At 39.2% G+C, this 14,727-nt stretch overlaps 1 protein-coding gene across 1 annotated transcript in view; it reads left to right on the plus strand.

Annotated features, from left to right (window-relative positions):
- Positions 1 to 14,727, plus strand: part of LOC133532047 (trithorax group protein osa) — a 113,906-nt gene that overhangs the window by 44,617 nt on the left and 54,562 nt on the right. Inside the window, exon 4 of the mRNA XM_061870538.1 lies at positions 8,599 to 8,661. Coding sequence (XP_061726522.1) covers positions 8,599 to 8,661 — 63 coding nt within the window. The remainder of the gene's footprint in view (positions 1 to 8,598; positions 8,662 to 14,727) is intronic.

Consider the following 14,727-nt stretch of genomic DNA (forward strand, 5'->3'; position numbering starts at 1 on the left):
TCAAGCTGGATATAATTTGTTTGCCTTCCCTACACATTGGAACATAACGTGACCGAATCATAGTAACAATCAATTATGATATGAAGCATTATAATAACAGATACAATAAAACACAAACAAAACTGCTGGATGGATGTTTTCAGTTGTTTGGTAATACATATTATGTTTTGGCAGCTTTTTAAACTCGCGAGTTGGCAACACTGGTCATGTTTGCATTTCGTTTATCGCCCCGATATCGCGGGAAGGCGGCGGCGGCGGAAATTTTCGATAATTTCAGCCGAGTCGACTGCTCTACTGAAATACGTTTGCGCGAGATAGCGAAGTGAACCGGCAAGATAAACGGCTTTTCTCCGATTTCGAATGCTCTGAAGTTGATTTCGTCGATGTTTATCTAATTCCGGGTTTTACTACAGTCATTTGATGTTTACTTTGCGTCCTTTACTTTCTGATTTAACACGTTCAATAGACAAACTGTACATCTTGGTACCTTAATGATCAATAAGGCTCTTCAGAATCATCATATTCGTAATTATCATGAATGGTCTCGTTTAAATATTCTTGAAAATGTAACACGTCACAAATTAAATACCGCGAACTGGAATTACTGATCAATTTTATAATTAATCTAAAAAAAATTGACGATTCGGTTTTGGCTCCTCTATCGATTTCACTAATAACATATTTAAAAGTTTTAATTGTCTTAAAAAAAATAGTGGTGATCAACTTTAAACTGAACTTGAGGTTACTTTGATAACGCCTTTTTTTTCGATGGAATTCGATATATAGAGAGTAAAACTTCAAAATATAAAAAAAAATCCGTTCGCAGGTTTAGGATTTAAAACGATTTTTGTACACTTGGGGTTACTTTGACAAATAGAAACAAGGACAGTTTAGGAAAAAACAACTTTATTGCAAAACAGTCTCATATTTTACATTTTTTTTTTTTTTATACTACGTCGGTGGCAAACAAGCATACGGCCCGCCTGATGGTAAGCAGTCTCCGTAGCCTATGTACGCCTGCAACTCCAGAGGAGTTACATGCGCGTTGCCAACCCTAAACCCGCCCCCCTCATTGAGCTCTGGCAACCTTACTCACCGGCAGGAACACAACACTATGAGTAGGGTCTAGTGTTATTTGGCTGCTGTTTTCTGTAAGGTGGAGGTACTTCTCCAGTTGGGCTCTGCTCTAGATCTGGAATGACATCCACTGGCTGTGCCCTACCACACAAAGCTAGATGACATTCACAATGCCCATACCTCTCTTTTGGACGTAGTTTTAGACTTAACAATAAAAAGGTATCAAAATTTACTAACAAATTGTAATCAACAATACTATGATGTTCGGATGCTTGGCGTATCGACAGCCTGCCTTCCACCACTTCTGTCACAGCTGTTTAAAACTTTTTCAGAGTAGTTCCGATATGCTGAGCAGCCTAATCGTTTTTTTATATGATCCAGGCACTATTCTAAAACAATAAAACAAAAATCAGTTAAGAAAACTTCTGTAAATCCATTGATTATCTAAATAATCTAAAAAACTATATTACGCCGGGTGTCATTGATCAGTGATCAAAGTAAACCATGATAGGTGATCAATGAAGACAATGACACCCCACAAAAACAAAAGAAATACAAATGGTTGCTATGACTATGATTTGGAACAAGAATCGATGTTATAGGCCGATACATGCCTGATTTTGAAATTTATGTATTTACTATATAGAACATTGTACATTAGAAGTTAAACATATCGTAGTCATAGTATCTTTGCACTGGGTAGTTAAATTAATATATATGTATGTGTATATAATTATAGTATATTTATGTAAGTTTATTACCGTTAGTATATATTATTTATCGCTATATTGCTTGTTTTAAGTTACTTATTCTGTTATTTTTTTAATGCCTGCACGTACTACTGTTTCTGTTTAGCCTAATGGTTGACTGGTAGAGAATGCCTTTAGGCATTAAGTTCGCCATTTGTACGTTATTTGTTATACTGTGCAATAAAGTTTAAATAAATATACAGGCTATTAAAAGTACTCAAAACGAATACTTACATATTTTAATTTTTTTCTCATCGATCGACGTGGTTTATCCCATGGACACAAATAACAAACTGGCAAAGACGTTCAATCTTGCCAACCGTAAAAAAAATCCAAAGGATGTGTTCAGAAAGCGTAATATTCGATTTTGAACCTGAGGTAAAGTTTTTATCAAAGTAAACCCAGGAATCAAAGTAACCCCAATCCACGGTATGACGTTTCGGTGCAAATTTCGTCTCGTCTACCAAAAAGACTTAGCGGAGTTTAATGAAAACTGTCTGCTAAGGTTGCCTTAGAGAAAATATTTCACTCACGAATTGAAATCTCCGAAGAAAAGCTTTATTTATACCTACTCTAAAGTCGGCTAGGTGAAACTCGGGTTATGATTATGAACTTAACTGTTATTGCATTGGACGCAACCCTCGGCCCGTGGTTTTGTTTATTTCAGCCGTGGGCGTGGGCGGGGCGGTAATAAGTGGCCTTTGTCATAACTGTCTTATTTGTTTACTTTGTTCTAAATTAACTAACTTGCTGGTTTATAAAGCAGCTCCAGTGGCGAGACGCCCATAAAACTCATTCCGGGTTGCATATTTTGAGACTCTGCAACGGAATTCCTTAGCTATGAGTAATTTCAGAAAAATAGAGGAATGCTCAAATGCTACGGTTTTTTTTGATGACTTATCATTGCAAAGGCACATTATCTTTTAGGTAGATACTTTTCTGTGTTACATGAATGGTTATAAGCTTAATTAAAAATTTCAGTAATTTCCCCCTAATTATAATAAACGTAGGCATGTCATACACGCCGTGCCGTGTCATATGTGTGCGTGACTGCATATGATCAGAGCCACCTACTGCAGCGGTCGAATAATTCATTGTGAAACGTGAGCGAAGGGTTTTTGGCACGCTCGGTTCCTCGGAGATTTACATATTCTACTATGCTCCCGAGTTGCATGGGCCGCACGTGGCCGGCGGCCTGCTGCCAACGATAAGACATGCTCCTTAACTACATCTTCCTACATATTAAACGTATTCCATAACCACGTCTTTAGCATCTACTTTAAATTTGAACTTTGTGTCCTAAGGTAGAAGGTTGCTTCCGATTTGTGTTTTCTAGAGTTGCCTGAATGAAATACGATATTAGCAAGGTAATTAGTGTTTACTAACGTAGATACAACTATCAAAGTGACATTACTTGGTCTTGAGTCGTCCCAGTCGTTTTTTGTCAAGTTCGTAAATTAGGCCTTAAATTAGTTAAAAGCACGCAATTCATGCTTAAATTCTCATCGATAATTATGAGAGAAAATACTTTATCGTAGAATAAATTAAATGTCAGTTAGCTATCACATGATAGACGGAGCAAAACACCAACCCTCGGGAGCGGCGTCTTCTGTCGATTTAACTTTACGCTTCTCTCTAAACACTCCGTTAGGGTTACGAGAACTTCGCCTCCAATTTATGCTAACGTAACCGGAGCCGAGAGCGCCGATACCCGTCTATTCAAATCTTTATTACACCTGTCAGACAGCCGACAGTTACCCTTGTTCCCGACCGACAGCAAAATAAGATAAAGTACTGCAAGAGTAATTAACAATGTACCTAATGCATGATAATACTATCGTTACTAAGCAAACAGTGAAGTGTAATCTGCTTAATTCGCATATCGATGTAATATAACGTCTAAAAAAGAAATTGTTTCTCAGTAGGCTTCACAAAAGTCCCACCGAGCGACGCGCGGCTAATACTCCACGATGTCAGTAGAGAATTTCGAGAGTCAAGGGCCATTCCAGCATCGTGATCGCTAGAGTGTTCTACGCTCGAAATGAAACGTCGTATCTTATTTTATGATTAGCGGCTCGAAAGCGCTCAGTAATTTTGTTAGTTCCGCCTTTCTGGTGCTGGGGGCGAGTACGGCGAGTGGAGATCGATGCGCGTGTTGCGTGCGAGAGCAACGGGGACAGAACTAACCGGCGCTAGCGCGGTCCCTGTCGCGCGCACCGCCTACCAGGCAGCCATGTTTTGCTCGACCTGCGCTCGCCCGACCGCCATTGTAGCTAGTGATGTTCCCCGTAACTTCGACTCGATGTAACATGCTATTATACCAACTCTCGCTCAACTTACTCGGCCTGCACGTATAACTGCTGAATTGCTATTCGCTCCTGTAAATCTACGGAAGTGATCTAATAGAAATAGCTACAGTATTTTCAATTTAAAATATGTATGTATTTAACTCTCTGTATGTTTTGGATGGTTAAACGATTAAAAATGTTTGTTTTGTAAACTGCAATAAATGTCATATACTAAGAAAACGTTACCGTATCATGTTTCTACTTGAAATAAAAACAAATCAAAATATTTTCTGAAAATAATTTCATTTGTTCTAATACTTCTAATAGTATGTTTGTTTTGTGTTTGAAGAAAAAATGTTCCTATTGAATAGTTGTACTCTACCAGTGCCACTACCACTTGGTTATCTTAGCATAGATAAAATATAGACGACCCTATGCCACATTTGTACGTTAAATTGAATGTAAATTCACTTATGAATGCTCACAGCGACAGCGACAGCAATCAACGAAGTTGTAGGTTCAGCGTCATGTAAATATTGTAAATAGATTGCTTCAACGTAACAATATAGAGAAGTTTGTGTGTCGATAAAATAATGTCGATATAAAAGGCTTGCGGTGCGGGTCCGGAATTAAAATGTCAGACGCGCGGCTCGGACGAGCGAGGGGGCGAGTGGGGGCGCGGGGCGGGGCGGGCCGGCCGGCGTTATTAATAACCATAAGCCCGTAGACGCACGAACGTCCAGAGGGGCCAGCGCGGTAATGAGGAATCACTAATTATATTTTACTGGACTCCAACATTTAACCAACGTTCATTACGATGCGATACTGTGGTTTATATTTGTAGATTTGTTTTTACATACAATTAAAACATCAAACCTCTAATATAATTAACCCTTATAATACTTCATTCATATTGACTTTAGCTTGCTAAAGCTTACGTCTTTAAAAATACAAAAGTGTCGTTTACTTAAGCCGCGCTATCTCCAAAGCTCGCAGAACATAACTGGGCCAGAATGACAAGTTATAATGGTCCGGCGGACCGCTTTAATATTCCCCCACAGTCGCTCGCGACAGCTCTGCGCGCTGCTAGCCCGCCAGTAAAAAACAGATAACACAGTATATTTTATTGTCAAGGAAATATATTGTCAAAGGCCGTGCGATTAATTGCTCGACTCTTCTGAAGTGGGTCTCAGGGATTTTTGCCTTAAGGAATTTGACTGACATAGGTACTTTTATGATTTGGAGTTTCTTTAGATATTCAATGATATGTTATGATTACCATTTGATATTACTGAAACCGATTGTTTCTAAAAAAGTTATTTATTGACAATGAAAAGATTGCTTTATACCTATTTGTGAACGCTGACATACATTTTTGGTCGTATTATCTAGTTTTCGATAATTATGTATTAAGTAATTACATTGTAATTTTTGATTTCAGTTTAGTTTGCATTTAATTTGCCTCAAAATTATAATTTTACATGTGAGTTAATGCGAAACCTCTTTTCTAAAATAATCAATTGTTCACGATTCTGCTATGCAACAAGTAAATTCATATACATAATAGAAGGCATCCGGGGAATTTAACCCTCATGAAACATATTTCATTCAATAGTTCTTGTGCTTCGGCTGGCTCGCATAAACATACAGCAAAATGCTACAGATTCTGCGAACTTTAGTGTGGCATATCGCCCTCGCTAGCAGGAAGCCTCTAAAGCGCTGACTGTGGCGCATTCTCGGGCACGCCTGTCGCTCCAAACGCTCACATACTCGTTTACTCAAACAAACCAGTGTACCGCCGCTCTCTGATTACACATATTTGTTACCTATCTCGATGTCATGTTACATTTGGCTCCCAACTCGCCCTCACTCGCGCAACCAACAAGAATACGCGGCCAGGGTTGCCGGAATGTACACTAACAAATGGGGCCGAGCCACCCCTGCAGAATAATCATATTCTAGCCAAGTAAAAAGGAAACTAAAATTAATACGTCGTGCTTCATCTCACTTCGCTCCTTAAAATGTGTTTTGGTTACTATTTAATGCAGGACACAAATGCTCAAAATTCTGCAAAGGACAAACAAGATTGGTTGTTCGTGTTAGCATGATTCGCTCTGTATTAAAAAGAAGCAGGGCAGCTGTCAGACTCACAGAGGAGGGTGCATCCTGACTATATTGCGCGAACGAAGGAAGAAAATTCAAAGAGGAAACATTGAAAGTAGCCAACCCTATTTGAAGTGACTCTCGGAACGGACGTCAAAGGTCTAGCCTGACGACGGCACGATTTAGTGCGGGCGGTTGCAGGCTGTGCTCTTATTGCCTACCGAGTACAAGCGAGTTTAACACTTTGGCTAGCCAGGGTAACGTGACCTTAAAATCCGTAACAACTATGCACGAGGAGAGAGCGTACTTATAGCGATTCGTTTACCATTAGTATAACAAGTGCGAAGGCGGACTGCAGCCAAACCGTTCCGGCTCTAACCGCAAACTCTCATTTACACTGCACCCGGCACAATCGAAGTACTCTTTCGGATTCACTAGCGCCAGTTAGTTCCATTCAAATCTAAATTCGGTATGCGAAGAGATACCGCAATCTCTGGACTTTTAGTCCTGGTACTTACTAAGCTCAGTCGAACTAGTATTTGTGTGATTTGAAAGCCGTAACAACTATGCATAATTGGAGATAATACTTATACTGGTTTGTCTGAGGTTAACACTCGTTAAGCTCCGGGAATTAAGGGTCTGGTAGTCGTAGTAATTTTGCCCCCTCCCCCCTCCGGCTATTACACACGAGGAGCACGTTTGAAAGATTAGAACTTGTTACGCCGTCGATATCATGCGACGCCGCTTGAAACGTCAGTTTCAACGACAGACGCCCGAATATAAAAGCTATTCCGCGAAAACATGCTCAATTTCTTGCTAACATCGCTCGACTAATCCATTTCAGAACTAACCTACACGAGGTTATGACAGAATCGTGATTAAGATAAGTGTGTTAAAGAATATGAATAAGAACTATCGAAAGACGAGTGACCGCCTCGTTTAGCAAATTTGGCTGCTTCAAACTTTATACTTCTGAAAAACGTAATAAGTTGCATTATTCTAAAGCCTGTCACGGACAGCGATAATATTACACGGTGCCCGCGAGGAAACGGAAAGATTTTAACAGTATATTCCGGATCGTATTTGAGACAAAAATGTCATATAAACTTTATTTTAATTCGCCTAGTTTTAGAGTTAATATCAATTTAAAAAAAGTTTTTTTATTGTGTTTCAGTGCATAACGTCTTTTTGATGGCGATGTTGTGTCGCCACTCTGGGATTTAGTCTAGCTAGACGTCCTTATTGACAGATATCAAAGTGACAAGGAACATTTAGACTAGTTTTTACAATCGATAAATTTTCCAATAACTTGTACTTATTATTTTTAAAACATATTTTTTTGACGGAGATGACTAAAATTTATATAAGATTTTTTCCTTATGAGTTATGACCTCAGGAAAACGTGGTTAATTTTTTTCCGTTTCCTCGAACCTTGTATATTAATATACCGAAATATACAACTAAGGCAATTCATAAAAATAATACATACATCAAAGTGTTTAGGACATACATTTACTGGTTATATCATTAGTTAATGTCGACACATTTAAAACGTTCATTCATTAAGGCTAAAGGAAAAGCTATGATCAAGTTTGACTTGCCACGCAGACGGGGATAATGAGGGTTGCCTGTGGACGACAAAGTAAATTGTCGACAAAATAACTACGTTTCGCTTTGGCGCATTCGAGACTCATTTCTTTCTTCCCTCCGATGTAAGCACGAACTTGTTTTTGTTATTCAATGTAACGGGAGAAATTGAGTTTCGACTTAGTTCGGCTGTCGTTTAAACGCTTAACATGAATCGAAACGATTGGACACTTAAAACGTCGACAGTTTTACTTTTATGGCGAGACAGTTTTTGCGTTGGTTTTAAAACGGCTATTGCTAAATAACGGCGGTGTGATTTAACTAAAATGTTTATGTTTAATTCAATCGCAAACATATTTTATCTTCCTGCAATGTAGCTCGAGAACGTAAAGTTATTCCTAGTGGCTTAGTATATCTCCTATAGTATTCTTCGCGTCCGTTCCAAGAATTCTCGGGTCGAGAAAGATTTTAAAATATCTCTCATAAAGGCAGATGGAAGTGGAAAGGAATAGTTTCGTAGAAGCCCGCCGCCGTTTTCAATTAGTCGCTTAACTGAGTTGCCGACTACAATCTCTTGAGATTGTATGCCTGACACCGGTCTTACATTTATTAAACATGACATTTTCGTCACTTTTAATATGTTTCACTGATCATTCAAATATTTGAAATAACAAGTAAATTGTTACTCCAAGTTCCCTATCCAAGTTCTAAATGGTTCAATGGTATACGTATAAAATAATGTTATCTAAGTCGAACTATTTTGTTTTGTTTATTATCTGTATTTACTTTCACAGGGTTATCCACCACCGCCGAGGCCACCTCAGCCGTCCACACCAAACGCACACGATCCTGATTCGGTAAGTACTTTATATAAATACTATTTACAGTACATATGGGGCTACTTTATAGCACTAGTGCGAGAAGTAGCATATTACGTTACTGTGTCGAACATTTAAAGGGCCATATGTACTGTAAAACGTTGTACGATACATGTGCGAATAGGTAATTCGCAACTCGTGTCGATTTAAAACACTCCCTTCGGTCGTGTTTTAATTTATCGCCACTCGTTTCGAATTTCCTATTTTTCGCACTTGTATCGTAATGTACTATTTTACTTGCAGGAGCTTCATTAATAACCTGTCAAGTCATCGAGAATAATCTCTATATTACGGAGGTATTTTTAAAACATGTTTCATGAGCAAAGTCTATGAAGTGAACGAACAACAGACAAATCAATTAACTTTTATTAATTACTGGAAAGCTTTTTTTTTTCATTTTCATGTTCGTGTTATTAGTAATCGTGTATTTTAATTCAAAACCGTCTTCAGCTATCCGTTAGCGTTTGAATTTATCTGCACAGCGTTGTGTAAGACTTCTCCGCAGTCAATCAACGACGACATGCGGCCGATGAGTCACGGAACCGCTTATTAAAAAGCTATCAGGCGCGTGCTAATATCGAATAAAATACCTTCTGCGTAAACACCAAGTCACTTGCAGAAATAGTGTAGGTAGTCGAGATTTTCTGGCTGGACTTTAACTGGAATGCAAATAGCGAATCATTTCTGTATTGAATTAGCAACGTTGGACAAGAGTGATGTACGCTAATGGCTGACTAACGTACCGGCTAGAGTCACGTACGCAAACAATCAAGTAAAGCGCTATACTTAGTGCACCACGTACGTAGTTAATGCTGAAGTAGTCTTCTCGTGGCGTTTAGTGCCAGTAACATTACGAGAACAATGTTGCCTCTTTGTTAATTTACACGTTGCTTTAAAATATAAAATCACCTACATTAATAAGATGAATTTTCAGCAGGATATGATAAAGATGCCGCATTAACTGATTAATGAGATCGTTACAAGCGCAATATTCGTGGTAGTGGTCGGTAATTACCACCGCCTTGCCGTCTCACACGTGCGGGAGCCGTAGTCCAAACGGAACGGTTATGAATAAAAATAATCGTAAATGCCGCGTCTTCATTAGCGCACAGCACATGTGGGCCTGTGAGTATGAGCGGAGCCGGGTCGGGCTCTATTTGCGGACTGACACTCCATATTCCGAGTTAGCAGGCGGACTCACTTCACAATAAGCTTGTTTGCTAAATTGTGCCTCGCTCGACGACGCTCCCCGTTTAAAACGAAAACCTTGCGCCGTAAATAATATTATTTACATACGCCGCTATTGTTTTTATTCGCGAAATGAAAGCAATTTCCTTATTGTACCTGGAGGAAATCGAAGCACCTTTGCGCGTTGGTAACATGAATGAAAGTTTGATTAAGTTAGGAGGAGCGGAGTGGTTTTGTTGATCGGGTATCTATTTGTGCTGCAGCTATTCATTTGGCCATTTCATTTGGAGCGGATCAAAGTGATGGCTGTGTCGGACGGGTGATGGGAGAGTTCATTTAGCCGGCGGGCGCGCCCTCGGTGCCGCTTGCGTGCATTGCGTTGCGACCTATGCGATAAAAGTATTGCCGGCGACAGTGACATATTCGTTAAGGGTTGTCACGCGCCCTAACGGACAGCTAGTAATATCGGGTCCGACATTATCACAATATTCACAATGCATGTTCGGTACCACGGTTAATGTAGGTACGCAGTGCTGCCAAGGTGTCATAGAGTGCGCTGTCAAAATAATTGAAGTTATGCTGTCAATCAATCTTCAGATGAGAAAGAACGGGAGAAGATGGCGTCTGTGGCGGTTCCTGGGTTTGCTTAAGATAAGAAATGTTACGTGTGCTATGATTTGTAATCAGTCTTGTCCAGTAAAGACTGAGTTGAATATCATTCGATCGTATTTCATTGTAAGCCCTCGTCATCCACGATTGAAGGTCCTGATGGGCTTCCGATAGTAATGATATACACCCACGATTCCGACTTTGCAATTAGGATTTTTAGTATAAATTTGTATTTATTTTTGATTGGCTAACATCGAAAACAAAAGTATCGAAACGGTGTCCAACATATTCTCTATCCATGTATAGATCTAGTCAATATTGCACACATTTTTAAAATTATAGTAATTATGTAATGTCAATATTGTCCAGTTGCCAAACAGAAACACAATCTCTTCAGCAACAGCTTTTGCCTCTTTAGTCTTTTTGTCAGTATCTTTCAACCCTACAACTCGTGTACTCGCGAGCCTGTTTGATGTTGATTGATACCGTTAGGCGGGCGGCATTGTCTCGGGGCCGGGGGGGCCAAATGAGTGGAATTATTAAACCCGGCCTGTACGATGTGACGCTTTTTGTAATGACTGTCCCGAGTCCCCTCGCTATCTATTGTAGCGCCCAACAACAGATCCTGTCTGTATTTTTTTATTTCGGTCTTTGATTATTTCAAGTGCGATTTTTAGATACGATATAAGGATTTTTATGACCCTATTTTGTATTTGATTAGCGTCTTGTTTTGTTAAGGGGTGGGCTAACAATTCTAATGTTTCATGCATCGGTAAAGTCATGTTTCGGTAGAATCTGCCCAACTAAATATTGGTATGTACTGTTTTTTAAGAAAATCATTTTATAAATAAAGTATTATTCTTTTGAAAAATTTGATATATATTTTGCGCACAATACATATATTCAACAAAAGCTAAGAAAATTATTCACCGCCTCTGCCGCCGTTCGTAAGGAACGCGAAGGGTTCTAATTCAAGTTATTTATTTATGCAACTCCAGGCTCTCTGAATGACGGGTCTAATGTGCCGGCTCAAGAGGAATAGGCGCCGAGGGGAGTGCTTTGTACAAATGTCCTTTTACAATATCATTCATAATCGCGTGCATTACCGCGCCGCACCCGAATGGGAAACAATATACCACGATTATACAATGCCTTAACGTTAGAGTTAACAATGCAGTTTGCGTTGGGATTACCGTATAACCAGTCATATGTTCAGGTAGAATGTGGTGGTGCCCTGCTAACGTATCTCATATTTGTTTTTCAGTTTTGATACAAGGTTATTTAAATAAAAAAATATTAAATTTTTTAGTAAATTATTATTGCTACTATTATACAGTAATGACAATATGCTATAAAATAATAAAATAGGAGCCGGTAAGGCACAATTTTTAGGGTTCCGTACTTCGAAAGGAAAAAAACGGAACCCTTATAGGATCACTTTGTTGTCCGTCCTTCCGTCTGTCGGTCTGTCTGTCAAGACCCATTTTCTCAGGACCGCGTAGAGGTATCAAGCTCGAATTTATATCAAATACTCAGGTCTACTGTCCCTTAGAGCCGTGAAAAAATCAAACTTCTAAGCCAACGCAATCAAAAGATACAGCCGTTTATGCCGCAAATTTTCGACACTCGCAAGGGAATCAAAACCTACAGGGTACTTCCCGTGAACTCAGAATCTTGAAATTTGTACGAAGCAATGTCTTATATCACTGATAAAGGAGAAATTGCGATAACCGTAATTTTTTAAGTTACATCATATAATAATATATACCTACAGGTTTGTACGGAACCGTCGGTGCGCGAGTCCGACTCGCACTTGGCCGGTTTTTTTATATTACGTTTTTTAAGCATACTACATGATACTACCCAACTCCTTGCGACTTGCGCGAGCATAATAATACTCTGCTGGAAACATTACTTATATAAGAACGTATAAAAGTAATGCGTAATAATCAAATGTAAAAAGCGAGAGGCAGGGCAGCCCGGTGCACGCTCATAACAAACGAGATTGAGTGGGGCGGGACGCAAATGAATGACGGCACCAGCGAACGTAATCAGCCGATGGTGCGATCCGGCAAACGTGACTCCACGACCGACATTTCCAACAAAATAACACTACCCATTGTCATGAAAAAAAAAAAAAAAAAAAAAAAAATATATATATATAAGCCACTCGTGATCCCTCCTCGTGATTTCTGTATAGCCCTTAACCTCCGAAACGCGGGATCGACAATTTACGCCGCAAACAAAATATCTTTATCGAGTGAGCCATCGCAGTCGGCTGGCGAGTCCTTGAGCCGCCTAACTTTCTGATGGAGACCTCCAACCCTGTCTGCTAAATTGCTAAGGGTTGACAAGAGACGCTTCCTTATCTCTGGATTGTTGTTATTGTTACGTAAAAATATAATAGAATATATTATATATATTCTATTATATTGAGAAATAACCCTTATCCGGGTATACCTTACATATTAAATATAATTTCTTGAAAATTAGTCAGTTATCAAATGATTTATCCATTTATTACTTCGAACAAGAGCGACGTGTTTTATCCTCAACTAGCGACCCGCCCCGGCTTCGCGCAGGTTACACAAAACCTTAACAAATTATATACTTACTTAACCTACCTTCCTGAAGAATCGCTCTAGGCGAAAACCGCATGAAATTCGTTGAGTAGTTTTTGAGTTTATCGCGAACATACATACACACAGAAGCGGCAGGGAATTTTGTTTTATAAGGAGTGAGCATCATTCTTTTGTAGGAAACTGTTAAGTAAGCAAGCAAAGCACGAACCTTGAATCCTTTAAATCATACCCCTAAGTTTTTACTGTTTGTTTTATACCTTTCATTTGAAACTAGCAGCCGGAGCTGATGCTACCGATAAAAAGCGATGGCACTTAGCGAATTTTCGCGAGCCTTCCTCCGTTCACGACCGCTCCAAACACAAATTTCATTTAGGGAACATGAGCTCTTCCTCCAAAATTGCGAATAGTCAAGCGCGCGAGTTCCGTTTTTAATTGAATAAGCTGAGGGTGCTATATAATCCGGGCCGGGCGTGCCCCGGGCCAAAGTCGCGTAAGCAGCCTACGCAGCCTCTGTTTGTTTTTGATATGAATTTTGTGCCTGTTTTCTGCACTCGCGGTGTTGTCATTGTTAGTTACCTTTTGACGTTTTTCATTTAATTGTAAAAGGTCCTGGCCCTTTCCACTTAATGTTTAGTTGTCAGACTGAAAGTCAAGTTTTTTGTCTTTTTTCATTTTTGCCAGTCCGCTCATCAGTATATGGGTAGCTAGCTACATATTGGGGACATATTGTATGGCAAAATTAATTAAATTGATAATGTTTTTCAACCAAAATTTGTTTCGGTAATGAAACATTTAATACCCCATTTATCTGTTATAGCAAAACATGCGGATTATTTGTTCCTATTCAATTTTCAAAATATTTGATGTTCAATTAGTGTTTTGTCATTACGCAGCATGAATACATATTTATTTATTCATAATTGAGATGGAACTGAACGTTGTAAATAACATTAAAAATCCAATACCTATCTGACTCGATCAACATGAACTATTAATTAAACATGTTCAGAGCCACATTATTATGTATCGGTCAGCAAATGTCCACTTTTATATTGATGCAGTTGGTCCAGATGGACGGAGTGGCCGCGTTTGGCCGAATGTAATTATTGCGGTGAGATTTCGATAATGCGCTGCGAGGCCGCGCTCGGACAAAATGCGCCCCAAAACGTGCTGCGTTTAAATAATTTATGCGGTTCACAAAACAGATAAAGCATTTTCGTGTTTTTCATATTTTATTTGTTGTAATGTAACATCAGCGTGGTATTGATTAAATTGCATGCTGTCGTTTATAATCCGTCCTTTAACAATACCAAAATTACACTATGTGAAATGGTTTAATTCACTGGTGGACTTCATAGCTTCTTTCGGCGACCTAAGTTTTTAGCAAGGCGGAATAGTTAGTGAGTGAGAATAGCGATCTTTAATACAATTTGTACAATACAAATACTCTTTATTGCACACCTGAAAACAATTACAGGAAATCAAGAAGAGGTAAACAACAGGTATCTACATATTTAATTAAGAAACGACCTGATTTGATACTACATCGAGCTCGTTTTTAGGGTTCCGTACCCAAAGGGTCAAACGGGACCCTATTACTGAGACTTCGCTGTCCGTCCGTTTGTCCGTCCGTCTGTCACCAGGCTGTATCTCATGAACCGTGATA

This window comes from Cydia pomonella, chromosome 2 (genome assembly GCF_033807575.1).
Source record: "Cydia pomonella isolate Wapato2018A chromosome 2, ilCydPomo1, whole genome shotgun sequence".
NCBI lineage: Eukaryota > Metazoa > Arthropoda > Insecta > Lepidoptera > Tortricidae > Cydia > Cydia pomonella.